Raw genomic sequence first — 15,595 nt, forward strand, 5'->3', positions numbered from 1 at the left:
GGGTCCCAGGGGCTGATCCCCATCCCTCTGCTCCCACAGATGCGGCGCTGCAGTGCACTTCGTAGTGGAGGGCTTGTCTGGAGGGAAGGGGTCTGATACACCACGCCCTTTCTTCAGTCCCGTGACCTCCTGACACCGTACACCCCTTCCCTGCCGCTTTATGGGCTGTTTTGTCTTTGGCTCTGGTTGGGGTCCAGCCCGCTAAGGCTCCATGCGGCACATCCATGCTGAGGCGTCCCTCCCCCAGGAGCATGGCACAGACTCGGGCCTGTCCCGGCCAGGTGGCCAGGCGGCCTTGGACCCCACCCCAGAGCGCTGCCCCCGCCGCAGCATCGTGATGGGCTACAACAAGACGGAGATCAAGCGCCAGAAGGTTTATCAGGTCTCCATCTTCTCCCACCTCTCCAGCTCCTCCGAGCCAGCAGACCAGAGAGCTGGGGGTGGGCGGCAGGCCATCAAGAGAGGATACCCAGAGCAGTGGGCTCCGGAGGCTGGGCGGGATCCCAAGCGAGCCCACTGGGGGGGCACAGGGGCTGAGGCCAGGCAGGACGGGGTCCCTGGGGAGCTGCACCCTGGCCAGGACGCCCCAGACGACGACGCCTTGGAGGACGGGCTGCTGGTGGAGGAGCTGTCCCTTTGTGGCTCTGCCCAGCACTTCTCCCACAGCGGCCTGCGGGTGGTGGAGCACCGATGTGGGGCCCGGGAGAGCAGCCCCAGGGCCTGCAGAGAGGACAGATTGCAGGAGGCTGCCTCCTCCTGGCCACAGCACACAGCTTGCAGCACTTTGCACATGAGAGACAGTTGCCCTGCCCAGCTGGGGGCTGGCCCCTTGGGGAGTCCCAGAGCCTGTGGCTCCGTGGAGGGCAGGGAGTGCCCCGGGTTGGCTGAAACCAGGGAACAGCCTGCAGAGGGGAGCGGGGCCCGGAGGGAGGAAAGGGCTAGCAGCCAAAATCGACTTGACATTGATTTGCACAATATTGCACAAAAATCCTGGGCAGCCTCGGGTGGGGCGGGGGAGGAGCAGCCAGGGGGCAGCCCCGCCCGCAGCCATGGGGCTGGCAGAGAAGGGGAGCCGCTGACTGGGGCTGATGGGCACAAGGAGCCCCACACCCCACGGGTGGCCCTGGGCCCCGAAAGCAACGGCCTGGGCTCCTCGGAGAAAACGCCCTGCATGAGCAGCAGGCTCCCCGGGGCCGGCGGGGGCAGCTGCGCGGCGAAGAGGAAGCTGCTGCCCTCGGGCGAGGGGGACTCGTGTTCGGAAGACGAGAGCGTGGCGCTGGTGAGGAAGAAGAGGGCCCCGCTGTGCCACCCCATCCTGACCGCCTGCCGCAGCACCGACGCCAAGGGCGCCCCCTTCTGGAACCACCTGCTTCCAGGAGCCAAGGTGAGCGCCTCCTACCGGGCTGCAGGGCTGGGTCAGGAAGGGCGGGCCTAGAGGAGCTGGGGAAGGGGTAAGCTAATGGGAAGCCAGTGAGGGGCTCGCAGATGGGGTGGGGCCATGGGTCGGTCGCTGTGGAAGGAGTCAGGGAGCTGGGGAAGGGGCTGGACCATAAGGTGTGTCCTGTTTCCCCCCCCCCCCCCACTGATGGGTGGCTGGAAGAGTCCAGGGCGCAAGGCTCGTCTGCTGACTCCGCCTGTAGTAGGGCTTGGAGCCTGGCGTGCAGGTCTGCTGAGTCCTGGCAGCATTCGGCCTGCAGTGAGAGCTGCCTGGCCATGGTGCCTGGACCCTCTCCAGCTCCACGGGGGCACGTGGGGGGAAGGACAGCACGGGTGGAGTGGGGGAGGCAGCAGCTGGAGCCGGGGGGCGTAGGAGGAGCAGGAGAGTCTGAGGATCCCGCAGCCTGTCTGTGCAGAGGGGCAGCCCGCGGGTTCTCTTCTAGCGCGTTACACCCGCAGAAGGAGCAGGGGTTTCCCAGAGCCCGGTAACCTGCTGCTCCCTGGGGCAGACAGGACCCTTCCTGGCTGATGGTCACAGGGCTGAGCTGAGCCTGGGACCTCCCCATCTCGGCTCTTGGTTCCCCCAGAGTCTGGGCAAGCCCCCCAATACCCTGGGGTCGGTTACAGCCCCTGCATGCCACTGTAAGTCAGCCAAATCCTGTGCCCAGGCTGGCTGTCCTGGTGCCTGGTGGGCCTCTGTGCTGTGGAGCTGGGCACAGCTTCAGCTCCTCCAAACTCAGAGAGGGGCCCCCTGCAGGTCCTGATGTGGGGGTTGGCTGCCCCTGGGGGAGGAGTGCAGAGAGAGACCCCCTCCCCCAGGCTAGGACTGCATCTGTGCAGAGCCCAGCTCGGGGCTCCCTCTGTCAGGCAGAGGCTCAGGTGCCCTGGGGGCAGTTCTGGGGTGTGTATGACCATGTTGTACTTGGAGTGTGGGAAGAGGGCCCAGAGACCCCTTGCCAGGGGGACGGCCTGAGTCCTCGGCCGTGCTTCCCATCCCGGGTCTGCTCCCTGCCAGTCCAGCTGCTCCCTCCTATGCTCTGGGTGGCCCAGCCTCTCCCCAGCCCAGGCCCTACCGTATCCTCCCCATCCAGCTCACTAGCTGTCTCCCTGTCCCCGCCACTTCCTGTGCTGCAGGTCACAGTGAGGTCACGCTGAGCGGCCAGGCGCCCCCCATCTCTGGCAGGCCTGCTGGTTGCATGACTCCTGAGGCCGGGGGATAGATGATCTGGTGTAAGGACTGATGTGTGCTCTGCCCCCAGCTGGCATGCATGCAAACATGCATGACGCATACACAAACATATGTGCTGGGCACATGCACCCTGGTGCTTGTCAGGAGCACGAGGCCAGCTAGCCACGTCCCCGCTCCGTTCTGCCCTGCTGCTGCCCGTTGCAGCCTGGCACGCGTTGATTGCAATCCTCAGGCACTCTGATGTGTGAACAGCCTCGGGCCCATCCCCATTAGCCCGGTGACGTTCCTGACTCCCTGGCTCTTCCTTATTGGAGCTGTTTCCCAGCCCACCAGCCCACTGCTCTAGGAGTGCTCCCCTCCAGCCCTGCTCCCCACCCCAGTCCAGGCAGCCGCCTATTGTCCAGCACCCTGGAACCTTCACCCCCCTTTCACACAGGCTGGGGCCTGGCTGGCCCGTTGCTCTGTTTTGTGCTGCCCTTTTGTGTCTCTTCCAGAAGGTAAAATGCCTAGAAAGGCGAGTGCCCTTTATAAAAGGGGTCGGCCACTCCCAGCTGGTAACTCAGCCTGGGTTTGGCTGCCTGCGACCTCTCAAGGCTTGGCCCCTGGGCTGCTGGCATGAGCCCCACAGCTGTGTCTGCTGGGCATTACTGGGGACCTGGCATGAATCACCTGAGGCTGGTTAGTGACCAAGAGATGCCAGGGCATCTCCTGGTAAGTGTCATTCCGGGCCTGCCTGCAGCTCTGCAGCAGCGTCGGACCCTGGGGATGTGTGTGTGTGTGTGTGTGTGTGTAGGTGAATGGCAGGCAGGGGGATGTTCAAAGCCCAGCTGCATGCTGATGATGTCTTAGTGCCTTTGCTTGCCCCATAAATGTGTGGTCCAGGGCTCTGCCCGCGCCGGCTGGCTTGGGGGAAGTACCTGTCAGAGCTATGCCAGCTTGCGGGGTGCTGATCCTGTTAATACAGTGCCGGGATGCCTGCAGCCAGTGGGGCTTGGACACTGACAGATCCCCGTCTCTGTGTGTGTGCACATGCTCGGGGAGGCAAGAAGGGAACCAGACACCTTCGGCTGGGACTGCACATGGGACATGCCCTGCCCGGCGACCTGGCTGTCCTTGGTCCCTGATACAGGCTCCTGGGGGCAGCAGTGATCATGGAAAGCCCTTTGGGATTGGTGGGGTAAGCCCACCGTCCACCCAAAGAGTGGCAAGGGTTAACTCTCTCCCTCTGGCCCTGGCTGTGGATTCCCTCCTTGGAGATTTCCGGTGGCTCCATGGTCTGGCTGGCAGGATCCCTGGCCTCTGCTGGTGGCTGAGCTAGGGGACTCCTGGAGTAATAGGGCGAAGCGAAGAGGGGGAATGAGCTGCCTTTCACACTGGAGTCCCTGCCACTGGGAGAACCAGGGTTGGACCCAGCCCTGGAGAACAGACTGCAGGGCCTGAGGGGTGGGCCTTGATGGGGGTCTAATGGGGCTTTCCCTGATGTGTCTGTTGCTCGTGGAGCCCTGCTGCGTTGATCTGGTCCCTGTGTGTATGCGGGAGGGCATGGGAGACTGTGGTTTGGTGTGGGGACTCTGAGGGGACGGGGGAGCTTGTAACTTTAATGGGCAGTCAGGGATGGTCACTCAGGGACAAGGCTGCCCCAGTGCCAGTCCCTGGCCATTCTCCTCCCGTCTCTCTCATCTAGGGAGGGGGCGGGGAGCGGGACCAGCAGACACCACCCTCTGCCACCACCTGTGCGTGGAACATGCGGCTGCTTAATGGTGCGCACAGGAAGTGAATGACAGTCTTGTGTCCCATCAGCAGAGCTGACTGAGGGAGGAGAGGGTGTGTGGCACATGTGGGAGGGGCATTCTCTGGGCCAGCTGTGACAGGGAGGTGCTGACGTGTGTGATGGGAAGAGCTGGTGGCTGCGGGCCTTGGACTGGGAGAGGTCTGGTGGGTGCTCTGCAGTTGGCCCATTTGCTGCCCCTAATACGGCTCTTGGGCCTCTTGTCTCCCTAGCGCTCCGCAGACGGCACTGCGGTGGGGCGAAGGCTAAAGAGTGGGCTGCGCCTGAAATCGTGAGTGTCCTGAGCTGCCTGGTTCCCCTGCTGGGGTCAGGGCCAAGCCATGGGGGCCCCGGGCAAGGGGGCTGCTCTTGGGCAGACTGGCCGTGATGCTGCCCCTCTCTTCCCTGGCGCGGGGGTTGGTTCCTGGGGCAATTGCCCTGCCATGCCCAGGCCCTCTGTTTGGGACAGGGTGCATCCACACAGACCCTCCCCAGCACCCTTCCCACTTGGAGTCCCTTGGACCCTTAGGTAGCTGGGTGGGTGAATCCTGCCTGTCTTTTGTGGGGAGCAGTGTGCTCTGGGGGTCCAGTGACAGGGGCAGGTGACCCTCTGGGGAGAACGGGAGTGGGAGCCCGAGGCTGCCTGAGATCAGCACTGATGCTGACTTCTCTTTGAAGGAGACATCTCCGCAGCAGCCTCCGGAAGGGGCCTGTGGGCACCCGGCCCTCCACAGCTGCCTGGGCCACCACCTCCATCAGCCATGCTCTGCTGGGGAACTTTGAGGTAACCACAGCCTGGAGGCCCATGGCCTGGGACGGGGGAGAAAGCCCCTCTGGGATGGGAGGGGAATGAGCCCCCCTAGGGCCTGCTCTGGTACTGGCTGCCCTTGTGCAGCTCCTAGGGTGGGAATTGCGTGTGTTCCTCTCTCTCCCCATGGTGCTGTCGTGGTCTTGAGCGTGTCCCCATGGTCTGTGCTTCAGAGCATTCCCCAGAGGGACAGCTCAGCTCAGCAGGCAGTGTGTGTGGGGGGTGCTCCTGCCCGATGAGATCCCAGGCTGGGCTGCCCCGTCCCCCAGGTAGGATGAGGGGAGAGGCTGCCTCAGAGCTGACCTTCCAGCCGCAGTCTGCCCCAGCACTTCCCCGGCCTGGTACTCGCCCTCTCATCCCCTGCTCTTGGCATGGGGCACGTGCCATCATCAGACAGGCTGGCCTCAGCCCGGCTCCGTCGGGGGCAGGTGCCCACATCATAAACAGCAGCTCCTTGGGCACTAACTGGCTCCCTCTCTGGCAGTCTCAGCAGGGAGGCCAAGAACTCGTGGGCCCTAGGGGGCGGGAGGTGTATGGGACAGGCTTAGGCCATGTGGCTGGGAGAGGGGTTTGGCATGGTGGTGTGGGGGCTGCCTGTGCCGTGATGAGAGGCCTAGATATGGAGGGCTGGAAGGTGACTGGCTGGTCACATGTACAACACTGTACATTCAGTGTGGGGTACATTCACCTGCTGTGGCTAAAGAAGCCTCCAGGCCCCAGCTGCCCTTGAGAGCCAGCAGCCCCAAGGATGGGGAAGAGTCTAGTTCCTGTTTCCTGCTGAGAGCTCTGTCCCAGTGAGCCTGCTGGGTTTACTGCCCCCAGCTGGGTCTGGGGCATTGGGGGATTAAAGTCCACATTGAATCTGTGGCCTTCTGTGATCTCCCCTCCTGGAGGTGCTTTCAGGACACTCGTCCACAACACCCTGCAGTGCACAGGCCACTCCCACTGTTGCAGTGCCACCACCTCTGGGCGAAGCGCAGCAGTTGTTTAACAGCGCAGAGCAACCCTACCCCCCCGGGTAGGCCAGGACACGAAAGCATCCTGCATTGAGCTGAAACTGAAGGGGGCGTCAGGAGAAGTTGTGTAAATTCTCCCAGGACCTGGCGTTAACACCCTGACTTGCACAGAGTGTCCTGGGTCTTTAATACCCACGGGCGTGCTTGGAGCCTGTGGGGACGGGCACTACAATTAGATCCCCAATGGAAGTGGTCTGGTTGCTGGAATACCACCATGAGTGTACCCGTAGGGCTGGGGCGAAGATGCATTTATGCCTTTGGGGTGCAGGGCACGGTCCTGGCAGGACCCTGCTGGCTTGAGACTGGAACATAGAGTCCAGGCTGAGGGTTAGCAGCAGAATCGGCATTTGAGGGCTGTGCCCTTCCCTCGTCTCTTCTCCCCAGGAGTCCATCCTGAAGGGGCGCTTCGCCCCATCAGGCAGGATTGAAGGGTTCACCGCGGAGATCGGGGCCAGCGGCTCCTACTGCCCCCAACACGCCACCTTACCTGTCGACGTGACCTATTTCGACATCTCGGAACACAGCGCACCCTCACCTTTCCTGGTACGCTGCTGGGCAGGGGCTGGGGGCATGGGGCGCTCGCTGGCACACAGTGGAACAGGCTGTTAAGGTAGACCAGGGACAGTGCCCTAGCTCTGCCCAGCTGAGGGTGTGCAAAATGGAGCAGGCTGAGGCTGCCCCCTTTAGAGAGAGTGCATGTGCCAGGGGCTGCCAGTGGGGGAGACGAGCCCATGACTTCGGGATCCACGCCTCAGCTTGGCTTTGTTACCGCTCTGGGGGAGGGGTTTGGCATGGTGGTGTGGGGGCTGCCTGTGCCATGATTAGAGGCCTACATATGGAGGGCTGGAAGGTGACTGGCCTGTCACATCTTATTCTTGGCTAGCAGGTCATGCTGGGGCCTGGAGTCGCCCTGGGTTGCCCCTCTGTATTAAGTTGATGTCCGCTGTGAGTAGCAGTATAGAAGCCAGTGGCTGCCTGTGGGCTGTATTTCCCCACCCAGGTGCTGGCTATAAAGGCATTTGGCTCTAGGTACAGAGCAATGAGTCCCGCATCTGTGAGCTCCAAACCCTCAGCCTGTCAGGGGGGAAATGCCCCCCCTTACAGGGCACTAATGGAGGGGAGACCCTCTCCCAGCTCCTCCCCAGCCTGTGGCCAAAATCCTGCATCAGTTCCCTGCCATTGTGGGGGTCTTGGGCCCTCCTGTTCTCTGCCTGTGGCGCACACATCCTGTCTCCTGTGGGCCGTGGTGCTCTGCTCCAGTTCGGTTGTTGGGTTTTGTGGGCGGTGGTGGCCTGTGACACGCAGCCGATCAGACTGGATGATCTCGCCTTCACCTCTCTGCTGTGTCTCCTGGGCAGGCAGCCCTGGGTGCTGGGTGTGGCCTCGTCTAGCCCCTGCTGGGGAGAGTCCCTGCACCTCGATGTGCTGGGGGAGAGGTTCTCTTCCAGGGGGCGGGTGAGGCTTTGCCAAGAGTTCCCTCTGACGGCCTTGTCCCAGACTACTCCTGGGCCCTGTGTCGGGGCCGGGCTGTCATGCAGTGCTGCCAAATGGCTCATGTGCTCTCTCTTGGCCTTGTCCCAGGGAGTGATAGACTTGGAAGCCTTGGGAAAGAAGGGTTACAGCGTCCCCAAAGCTGGAACCATCCAAGTGGTGAGTTGGCCCCTGCTCTCTGCAGCACAACGGTGGGGAGTAGGGGGCGGTTGCCTTGGCCCGGTCGGTGCTTGGTGGTGTCTGGCTGCACAGAATGAGCTGGACCTGGAGCATCCAGAGAGATGGGTACGGAACAGCCTCTGGGATCTGGAGCCAGAGGAACAACGGACATGTTCCAGGCATGCGGGCGGTGCGGGAGCCGTGGGGGGCTGGCAGGGAAGGAGAAGGGGAAAGCAGAGATGCAGGGAGGGCAGTTATAAAGAGCTTCTGCAGTGAGCAGAACAGGGAGCTGCACTGAGCGTGCTGGGTAAGTGGTGCTCAGATACTACAGTGATGGGCACCTTTATAGGAACTCGTGTCGAGGCTTCAGAGATGAGGAAAGTGAAGCACAGAAAGGCTAGGGTTAGGGTCCAGGGCCTTGCTGAGTCAGAGCGGGGATCGGAACCCAGGAGTCCTGGCTCCTCATGCCCTGCTCAGACCACTAGGAGACACCACTCCCTTACAGGCCTGGAGAGCTCAAGTGGCTGGAGGATGCTGCTCGGAAGCTCTTAGTGCAGCCGGGGCTGAGCGGGGGCAGGGGAGGGTGTTGCTGGAGGCCAGAGGGGTCATGAGGATAAAGGCCAATGTCTCGCCCATTGCTAGGGTAGGGGCTAGAGGGGGAGCTGGGGATCGAGACCAGGGAAGGAGTGAGGAGTTGCTGGGAAGGACAGCAGTGCCTGCAACATGGATTTGGGGGATGAGGGACCCTAATGTCGAGCCTCACCACATGCATCATTGGTACCCAGACATCCGCCCCTGGCCGGCTGGGTGCTGGGAGAGCTCCTCTGGCAACAAGTCCCTCCCCCTTCCCCTGTATCACGGATCCACGGGCCGGTGCTCTCGCATGGCTCTGGAACAGTCCCTGGGAGGAGCCCTTCAGTGTGTCAGCCCCTTAGGGTCACACTCTCACTGGGGTCAGCCCTGTAGCCTTGCGGCCTCCTGGGACCGACCCTCAGACCCCCTTACTTAACGCCATGAGCTCCGGGTTGCGAGTCCAGCTGAGCTAGACCCCGGAGGGAGACTTGCACCCCCAAAGGGAGCAATGCCCCCCCGACCTCCTGTCTCTGCAGCGACTCCCAGCCAGCGGGGCAGCAGCAGGAGGGTTATTAGCTGTCTGGGACACAGAGTAGAAAGTCCTTAGTTAACACAGAGAACGGAAAGTTACAGCAAAATCCAGCTGGGTCAGTCCCAGAGCCCTCTGACCCCTCCTTAATCCCAGTCCATAGCTTAGCTTCCTGCCTCCTGCAGCCCACACTTATCAACCCCACCTGGCCCCCTCCTTAGCCATTGTTCTCCATCTGGTCAGACCCCCACTGGCTTCCTGCCAAGGGTTGGCCATTCGTGCCAAAAGTCTGGGCAACTGGAGTGGCCATTGTCTTCTGGGACTTTCCAGGGGGGTGGGGCCCCAGCCTCACACAGCCAGGCGTCAGTCACTCCTGGATCTCGGCAAAGAGTAAACAACCTTTCCCCCCACCTAGTTACCCAAGCAGCACATAGGGGAAACTGAGGCACCCACCATATTCATACAAAATAGTATGAAAAATTTCCACTTGGTCACACCCTGTGCTTGTCCTACAGCCCCTTGGTCCCTGTCTTTGTGGGGCCTGGATACCTCCTGGAAGCCCCTCTGCACCCAGCCTTGCCCCCTGTGGCTTGGACCCCCTCCCCCCAGCTGACCTGCTCTCTCCCCATTTCCAGACCTTATTTAACCCTAACAAAACTGTGGTGAAGATGTTCCTGGTGACGTACGACTTCCAGGACATGCCGGCCAGCCACATGACCTTTCTGCGCCACCGCATCTTCCTGGTGCCCGTGGGGGAGGAGGGGCCCGGCGAGGCACCCAGCGACCCAGCCTGCGCCAGCCCACCCAGAAGGGTCCTTTGCTACCTGATGCATCTGAGGTAGGGGCTGAGGTGGCGAGGGAGGGATGGCCATGGGTCCCATCACCCTGGGAGCTGGCCCCTCTTCTGGAAAGGAGCTCCTTCCCCACCCCCTCCTCCATTTCCCTCGCAGCTTCCTGTTCCCCTAGGCTAGGATTCTGAGCCCAGGGGTGGCCGTTCCCCTTGCGACAGCCTGACTTCGTTACCACTGGGAACAACGGGAGATGGCGGCCATCTTGACAGCCATCTGCAAGGCTGCCAGGCCATGGCAGTGACCTTGCCCAGGGCAGCTCTTAGCCCTTAGCCTTCGGCAATGGGAAGCTGTGGCCGTTCTGAAGGAGGACAGAAGGCCACGGGGAAGCTGCCAGCCATGAGAAAAGGGTTGCAGTGCCGAGCTCCCCTCCTGCAGCCAGAGCCCCCTGGGAACCCCACAGCTCTGGTCCTGCTGCTGGCTCCTCCTTCCTGCCATGGCCCCAAAGGAGCGACTGCTCCTCCCTGCTGCCGCCCCTGGCCTCTGCCTCAGGGGGTTTTGTTTGCCCTCAGGTTTCACAGCTCCAAGTCGGGGAAGATCTACCTTCACAACGACATCCGGCTGCTCTTCTCCCGCAAGTCGATCGAGGTCGACTCGGGGATCCCCTACGAACTGAAATCCTTTACGGAGATGCCAAGGAACCCCTGCTACTCACCCCGGGCCTGAGTGCAGGGAGTCCCATGCCCCCCTCTCCACCCTCACCCCAGCACTTCGTAGACAAGTAAAGGGCAAGAGAGCGGAGCCGTCTCCTCCCCCAGAGGTACTGGCCCCCACCAAGCTGCGGGGTGGTGAGGCACACACACATATACCCCTGGACAGCAGCTTCACGCCTGTACCAGTGGGAGCACGGAGCCGGGGGTGATGGGATCATGGAGATGGCTGCATGGTGTGTCCGGGAGCTGGCATGCTGGCTCCTGTGCCCCCAGTGGGTCAGAGACGCTCCTAGGCCTCTGGTTGCCACAGCTCCAAGCCATGCCCTTCAAGGGAGGCTCGGGGGCAGGAGGGCCCTCGGTCTGTGGGGCTCGGATCAGGCGGAGCTGAGCTGGCTCCCAGGCTGTGGGGAAGGATGGAGCAGATGGCAGCTCTCAGAGGGGGAGGTGCTGTATTTATTAGTATTTATTGTTGGTGAGGAGCCAGGATGGAGAGTTCACGGTGTGGCTCATAACCCAGCCTTGACCACAAGTGCAGTGAGTCCGACGGGCTCTGCTCTTGGTGCTGTGTGCATGTTGCACGACCAACCACACAGCCCAGCATGACAGCAGAGGCTGAGCAAGAGACACTCAGCACTGGAAGAGCAGGGGAGACTGAGTCAGGATTGAGAGGTATCAACAAAACTGGTTGGTGGGACAGGGGCACTGGCAGGGTTGGGGGGAGCCCAGGGCTGTGGGTTGGGATTGAGGGGCACTGGCAGGGTTGGTGGGAGCCCAGAGCTGCGGGTTGGGAGTGAGGGGCACTGGCAGGGTTGGGGGGAGCCCAGGGCAGTGGGTTGGGAGTGAGGGGCACTGGCAGGGTTGGGGGGAGCCCAGGGCTGTGGGTTGGGAGTGAGGGGACTGGCAGGGTTGGGGGGAGCCCAGGGCTGTGGTTTGGGAGTGAGGGGCACTGGCTGGGTTGGGGGGAGCCCAGGGCTGCGGGTTGGGAGTGAGGGGACTGGCAGGGTTGGGGGGAGCCCAGGGCTGGGATTGAGAGGCACTGGCAGGACTGGACGTGCAGGGCCTGTGGGCTGAGACTATTGGCAGAGCTGTCGGAGGGAGGGGGCTCTTCTCTTGCCCTCACTAGCCCTAGGGCTCTCTGCAGAAGCCCCAGCTCCACCTGAGGGAACTGGAGGGCTGGCAAGTGCCCCCGTGCATGGCCCGGAGGAAAGGCCTCTTGTGTGGCCTGCTGGGCCCTGTCTCCCCAGGGACTGGGCCCTTGTTCAGTCAGTTGCAGGAGCCTCTGTTCCTGCTCCCCTCCCTCTGGGGGCAAGTCCAGCCCTTGGGGTGTCCCTGGATAGCAGGGAAGTAGTTGCTGGCTGCAGCGGTGGGCTGAGCAGGTGGCCAGGGGAGCTGTGGGGGGAAGGGGTCTGTACTGGGGCCACCCCTGCTATTCAACATCCATGTGAGCTGGGCTGAGCTGTGTCTGTTGTCATGGTTATTGCTACAGGAGACTTCTCAAAGGAAGCCCAAATGGCTGTGAGAAGGGGGAAGGGATCTCTCCTCCCCCCTCCCTCCCAGAGCAGGGGCACCTAGTGTTTGAGTGTCTGCTCCGGTGGCCTGGAGCCCGGGGCCCTCACTAAGCAGGCTGCGTTGGGGCAGGGGGAGGGGCAGGGTTCTGGGGTAATGCTGGCACATAGATCCCCCTGCCCAGCTGGAGCTGGTGGTAGGTGTGGCTGTTCCTGAGGATGCAGGAAAGCCAAAAAAGCCCCAGCTGCAGCAGACAGCTCCTGGGCTCAGCCTGGCCCCCAGGCACTGGGCATGGGCTGAGTGAGGCCAAGTGGGGCCTTGCAAGTGAGAAGGGGAAGCCAGAGGGTGATGTGGTCACTCACTGGCAGCATGTCTGGTATGAGGGGTTACAGGAGGGGGATCCTAGGGGCTGGGCTAACCCCATACTCCCTGGCTGAGAGCAGAGACAGTGCTGGCCTCCCAAGGCCCCACGTGGCTGTAAATATCCCATCTCCCGCCATGGGCAATGGTCCTTCCCCTCTGTCAGTCCCTGCCTGGGCTCCTCTCTCCTGCCTGTACCTGTGGAGGGTTGAGTGAGCCCTCCCTGGGGAAATTCCAGCAGGTCCCTCAGCTGTGAGTCACCTGAGCTCCCCTGGCTTTGAATGAGCCACTGCCTGCCTTGCTGCACCCTGCTGTGAAGGCCTTGCTTGGGGCTCAGGGCAGGTGACTGGAAGTGGCTGCTCAGTGTTTTCGCTGCACTGTGGGATTGGATGGCAGGAAACGGGCAGGGGGCAATGGCTCTAGCCCTGTGACCTAGCAAACTTGGGGAGAAAAGAATGCAAACGGGGGCAAGACCAAGCACAGGCTCGATGTTTGGGGCAGTCACAAGAATGGGGTTTAGGGTTGCTTGGAGCAGTATCTCCCCAGCCTGGAAGAACCCTGCAGAGAATGTTATGGAGCCTGTCCTGGCCCCAGGTATGAGGGAAGCAGGGGTGGAGGGGAGGTAGCCAGAGAAATAGGGAAGCTTTGGCACTCTCTCTAGCCCAGGAGTTGAGCTTGCAAGAGTCTGGCCTGAGGTGCCTGAGATTGTGGGGGTATAAATACGGCCTGAGACCCAGGATGGTGGGGAGTTAAACTGGGACCCCTAAGGATGGAGTGGAAAGACCTCCTGAACACACTTCCTCCCAGCAGGAGGAAGCATGGGCTTATTGCATGCCAGGCCCCAGGCCGAGGGGAAAATCCTGCAGAGCACAGCTCCTCCTTCCCTATTGCGTACCAGGGTGGCAGGCGTGAGAACTACAGTTCCCAGCAGGCCATGCACCATCTCCAGCTGGGTGGCTCTTCCCACAACTGATGTGGAGGGACATTATTCTAAATGTAACTTAGCAGCAGGCCTTTGTGCAGAGCCTGTGTCGCAGCCGGGGCACTGGGGGTCCGGAGCGATCTCTCTATTTCAAAGGAGGCTGTCAGGCCCTGGAAGGAGTGAGTGACTCCAGCCCAGCTACCTCAGGTTAGAGCTGCTGCTTCGTACATTTCATGGGGAGGCTCCCTCGTCCCCTTCCCCGTGGCCCCTGTAGCTGCTGGGGTGGGCGCAGTCCCTCGGCACTGTTGTTCACAAGATCTTGCATCCTGCTCCAGAAACGAGTTGGGGGAACAAACATTTACAAAAACTTGAAGAAGAAGAAAAAAAAAGAAAGAAAAGAAGAAGAAATATAGTACCTGGTACTTCTCCTTTGTAATTTAATAAATGTTTGTTTGGAAATGGAACGCATGGGGTTGTCTTCATTGTGCTAAGAGGAGAGGCCGGATAGCCAGTGGTAGATCAATAGCCAGGGACTTGGAAGACCTGGAATCCCGCCCCTGCTCTGCCACAGATGCCCCTTGTGACCCTGGATATGTCCTTTAGTCCTTCAGCCTAACAGCATTTCCTACCTCACAGGGGGGTTGTGAGCACAAACGCATTGAAAATCATGAAATGCTCAGGTATTATGGAAAGTGGGAGTCTGATAGGTATCATGGCTAGGCGAGCAGAGAGGCTGCTGTGGCTGGGGCCAGAGCTCAGTTGAAGAAAGTGAGCTGCGTTAGATCTTGTCCTTTGTGGTTTCAGACTCCTGCTCAAGCCAGGAGGTAGCCCAGGGCTACTGAAACCTTCTATAGTGGACACCGTCAAAAGGACTGTTTCTCTAGCTCCTTTCATCTTGTGTAGGCCTCGAGTGTGCTCTACAGCCATAGCAGTGCCAGTGCTGGGTAGCCACCTCGGGGATGGAACCCTGCAGCTGGTTCAACAGCACCCAGCCACGGTTCACGATAGGTCAGGCAGAAAGCGAACAAGAATCCCAAACCCCAGTGAAGCTGCAGGGGGATGTGGAGAAGCAAAGCGCAATGGGGCGAGGTGGGATTCAGCCATGATGCTGGGTTTAACGCCCTGACTAGGGGGCCTTTCAGAGTACCCACGATCTGATCTTAAAGCCCCCACTTCCCTGAACATTGGTGCCTCCTGTTTGCCCTTGTGACATGTTCTCTCCTGACCGCCCAATGCCACCATTAGTGAAACACCAGACCTGAGCTGGGCCGTGGCGACAGGGCACCAGTGTCTGGCTCAGCACTTTCTATCTTCACCTTCCAAGATGAAGCAGCCACTAAAGGGCCTGAAGCAGCCCAAGCTGTGCCTCTGATTGCTGAGAAGTGTGAGGTCTTTGGAGGATGGATGCAGGAGACTCACCGCCTGCCCCAGCAGGACCGGGATCGGGCCAAACCTATGAGCAGCCTACACAGGAATGGCCTTTTCAGAGGCTGCCCTACAGTAAGGGAGGTTGGGACATACCGTAAGCTGGGATAATGGCACCGTAGCACTGTGCCCCCAGATCCTCCGACTGGCACTAGACCTGCTCAGCATATCATCAGTGCAGTTCCTCCTGCTAGAGGCTGTCACAGGAGCTGAAACTGGCTCCTACGGTGCAAGGAGATAGAGGGAGCACAGCCCTAAAGTGACATTTGGTGCCAAGACCTATCTGATAAATCCTGCTTGAGAGCTGCTCTCACGTCGAACATGCTTCGTACAGCTCATGTGCCCCTTCTCCCTGTGTTCTTCAACATGCAGAAAAAGCTGGTGTCGAGGGAGGGGTGTATCCATTCCAGTGCTGTGCCTGGAGTTCTCTGCCACCCTGCGGGCAGGAGAGGGGACTTCTGGCTCCATCTCCCTGCAGATGGAAGTGGATTATTAGTGACGGAGGATGGAGGTTGTGTAAAGCTGCACAGAGGGGCCAAGTCCCTGCTCCGGGCAGTCTCCACTCTACCCTTCATTCTTCATCACCCCAAAGTGTGCTGGCCACTGGCCAGAACAGAGAGAGATGGTCCTTGCCCCAAAGCGCAGGGTAAGGGGCACTAGGGAGGCACAGGGGATAAGGCTGAGACCAGAGGCATCCCATGGTACCTCAGTGAAATGCCTGTGCTCAGTGGCTGCACCGTGGGGAGCAGAGCAGCCCAAGGAGGGAGTCCTGGGAATGGGGGCAGCCTTGGGAACAGGCTCTAGCCAGGGGTAGGCAAACTTTTTGGCCTGAGGGCCACATCTGGGAATAGAAATCGTATAGCGAGCCATGAATGCTCACAAAATTGGGGTTGGGGTGTGGCAGGGGGTGA

The 15,595-nt window shown here is 61.0% G+C and overlaps 1 protein-coding gene and 1 long non-coding RNA gene across 8 annotated transcripts in view; one reads left to right on the plus strand and one right to left on the minus strand.

The window, feature by feature from the left end:
* FAM214B (family with sequence similarity 214 member B) overlaps window positions 1–11,168 on the plus strand; it is a 67,529-nt gene extending 56,361 nt beyond the window's left edge. For all 7 annotated transcript variants that reach the window (XM_038403981.2, XM_038403967.2, XM_043514626.1 and 4 more), the window contains 7 exons: window positions 40–1,384; window positions 4,628–4,686; window positions 5,073–5,178; window positions 6,603–6,761; window positions 7,800–7,868; window positions 9,606–9,808; window positions 10,331–11,168. In XM_038403981.2, coding sequence (XP_038259909.1) covers window positions 212–1,384; window positions 4,628–4,686; window positions 5,073–5,178; window positions 6,603–6,761; window positions 7,800–7,868; window positions 9,606–9,808; window positions 10,331–10,484 — 1,923 coding nt within the window. In that variant the 5' untranslated portion in view covers window positions 40–211 and the 3' untranslated portion in view covers window positions 10,485–11,168. The remainder of the gene's footprint in view (window positions 1–39; window positions 1,385–4,627; window positions 4,687–5,072; window positions 5,179–6,602; window positions 6,762–7,799; window positions 7,869–9,605; window positions 9,809–10,330) is intronic.
* A 1,434-nt stretch (window positions 11,169–12,602) lies between these two features.
* On the minus strand, window positions 12,603–15,595 carry LOC122460222. Its single transcript, XR_006281381.1, has 2 exons — window positions 14,781–15,595; window positions 12,603–13,626 (listed from the first exon to the last, which is right to left on the minus strand). It is a non-coding gene; the product is annotated as an uncharacterized LOC122460222 (long non-coding RNA).

The sequence above is a fragment of the Dermochelys coriacea genome, chromosome 5 (assembly GCF_009764565.3).
Source record: "Dermochelys coriacea isolate rDerCor1 chromosome 5, rDerCor1.pri.v4, whole genome shotgun sequence".
NCBI classification, from domain to species: domain Eukaryota; kingdom Metazoa; phylum Chordata; order Testudines; family Dermochelyidae; genus Dermochelys; species Dermochelys coriacea.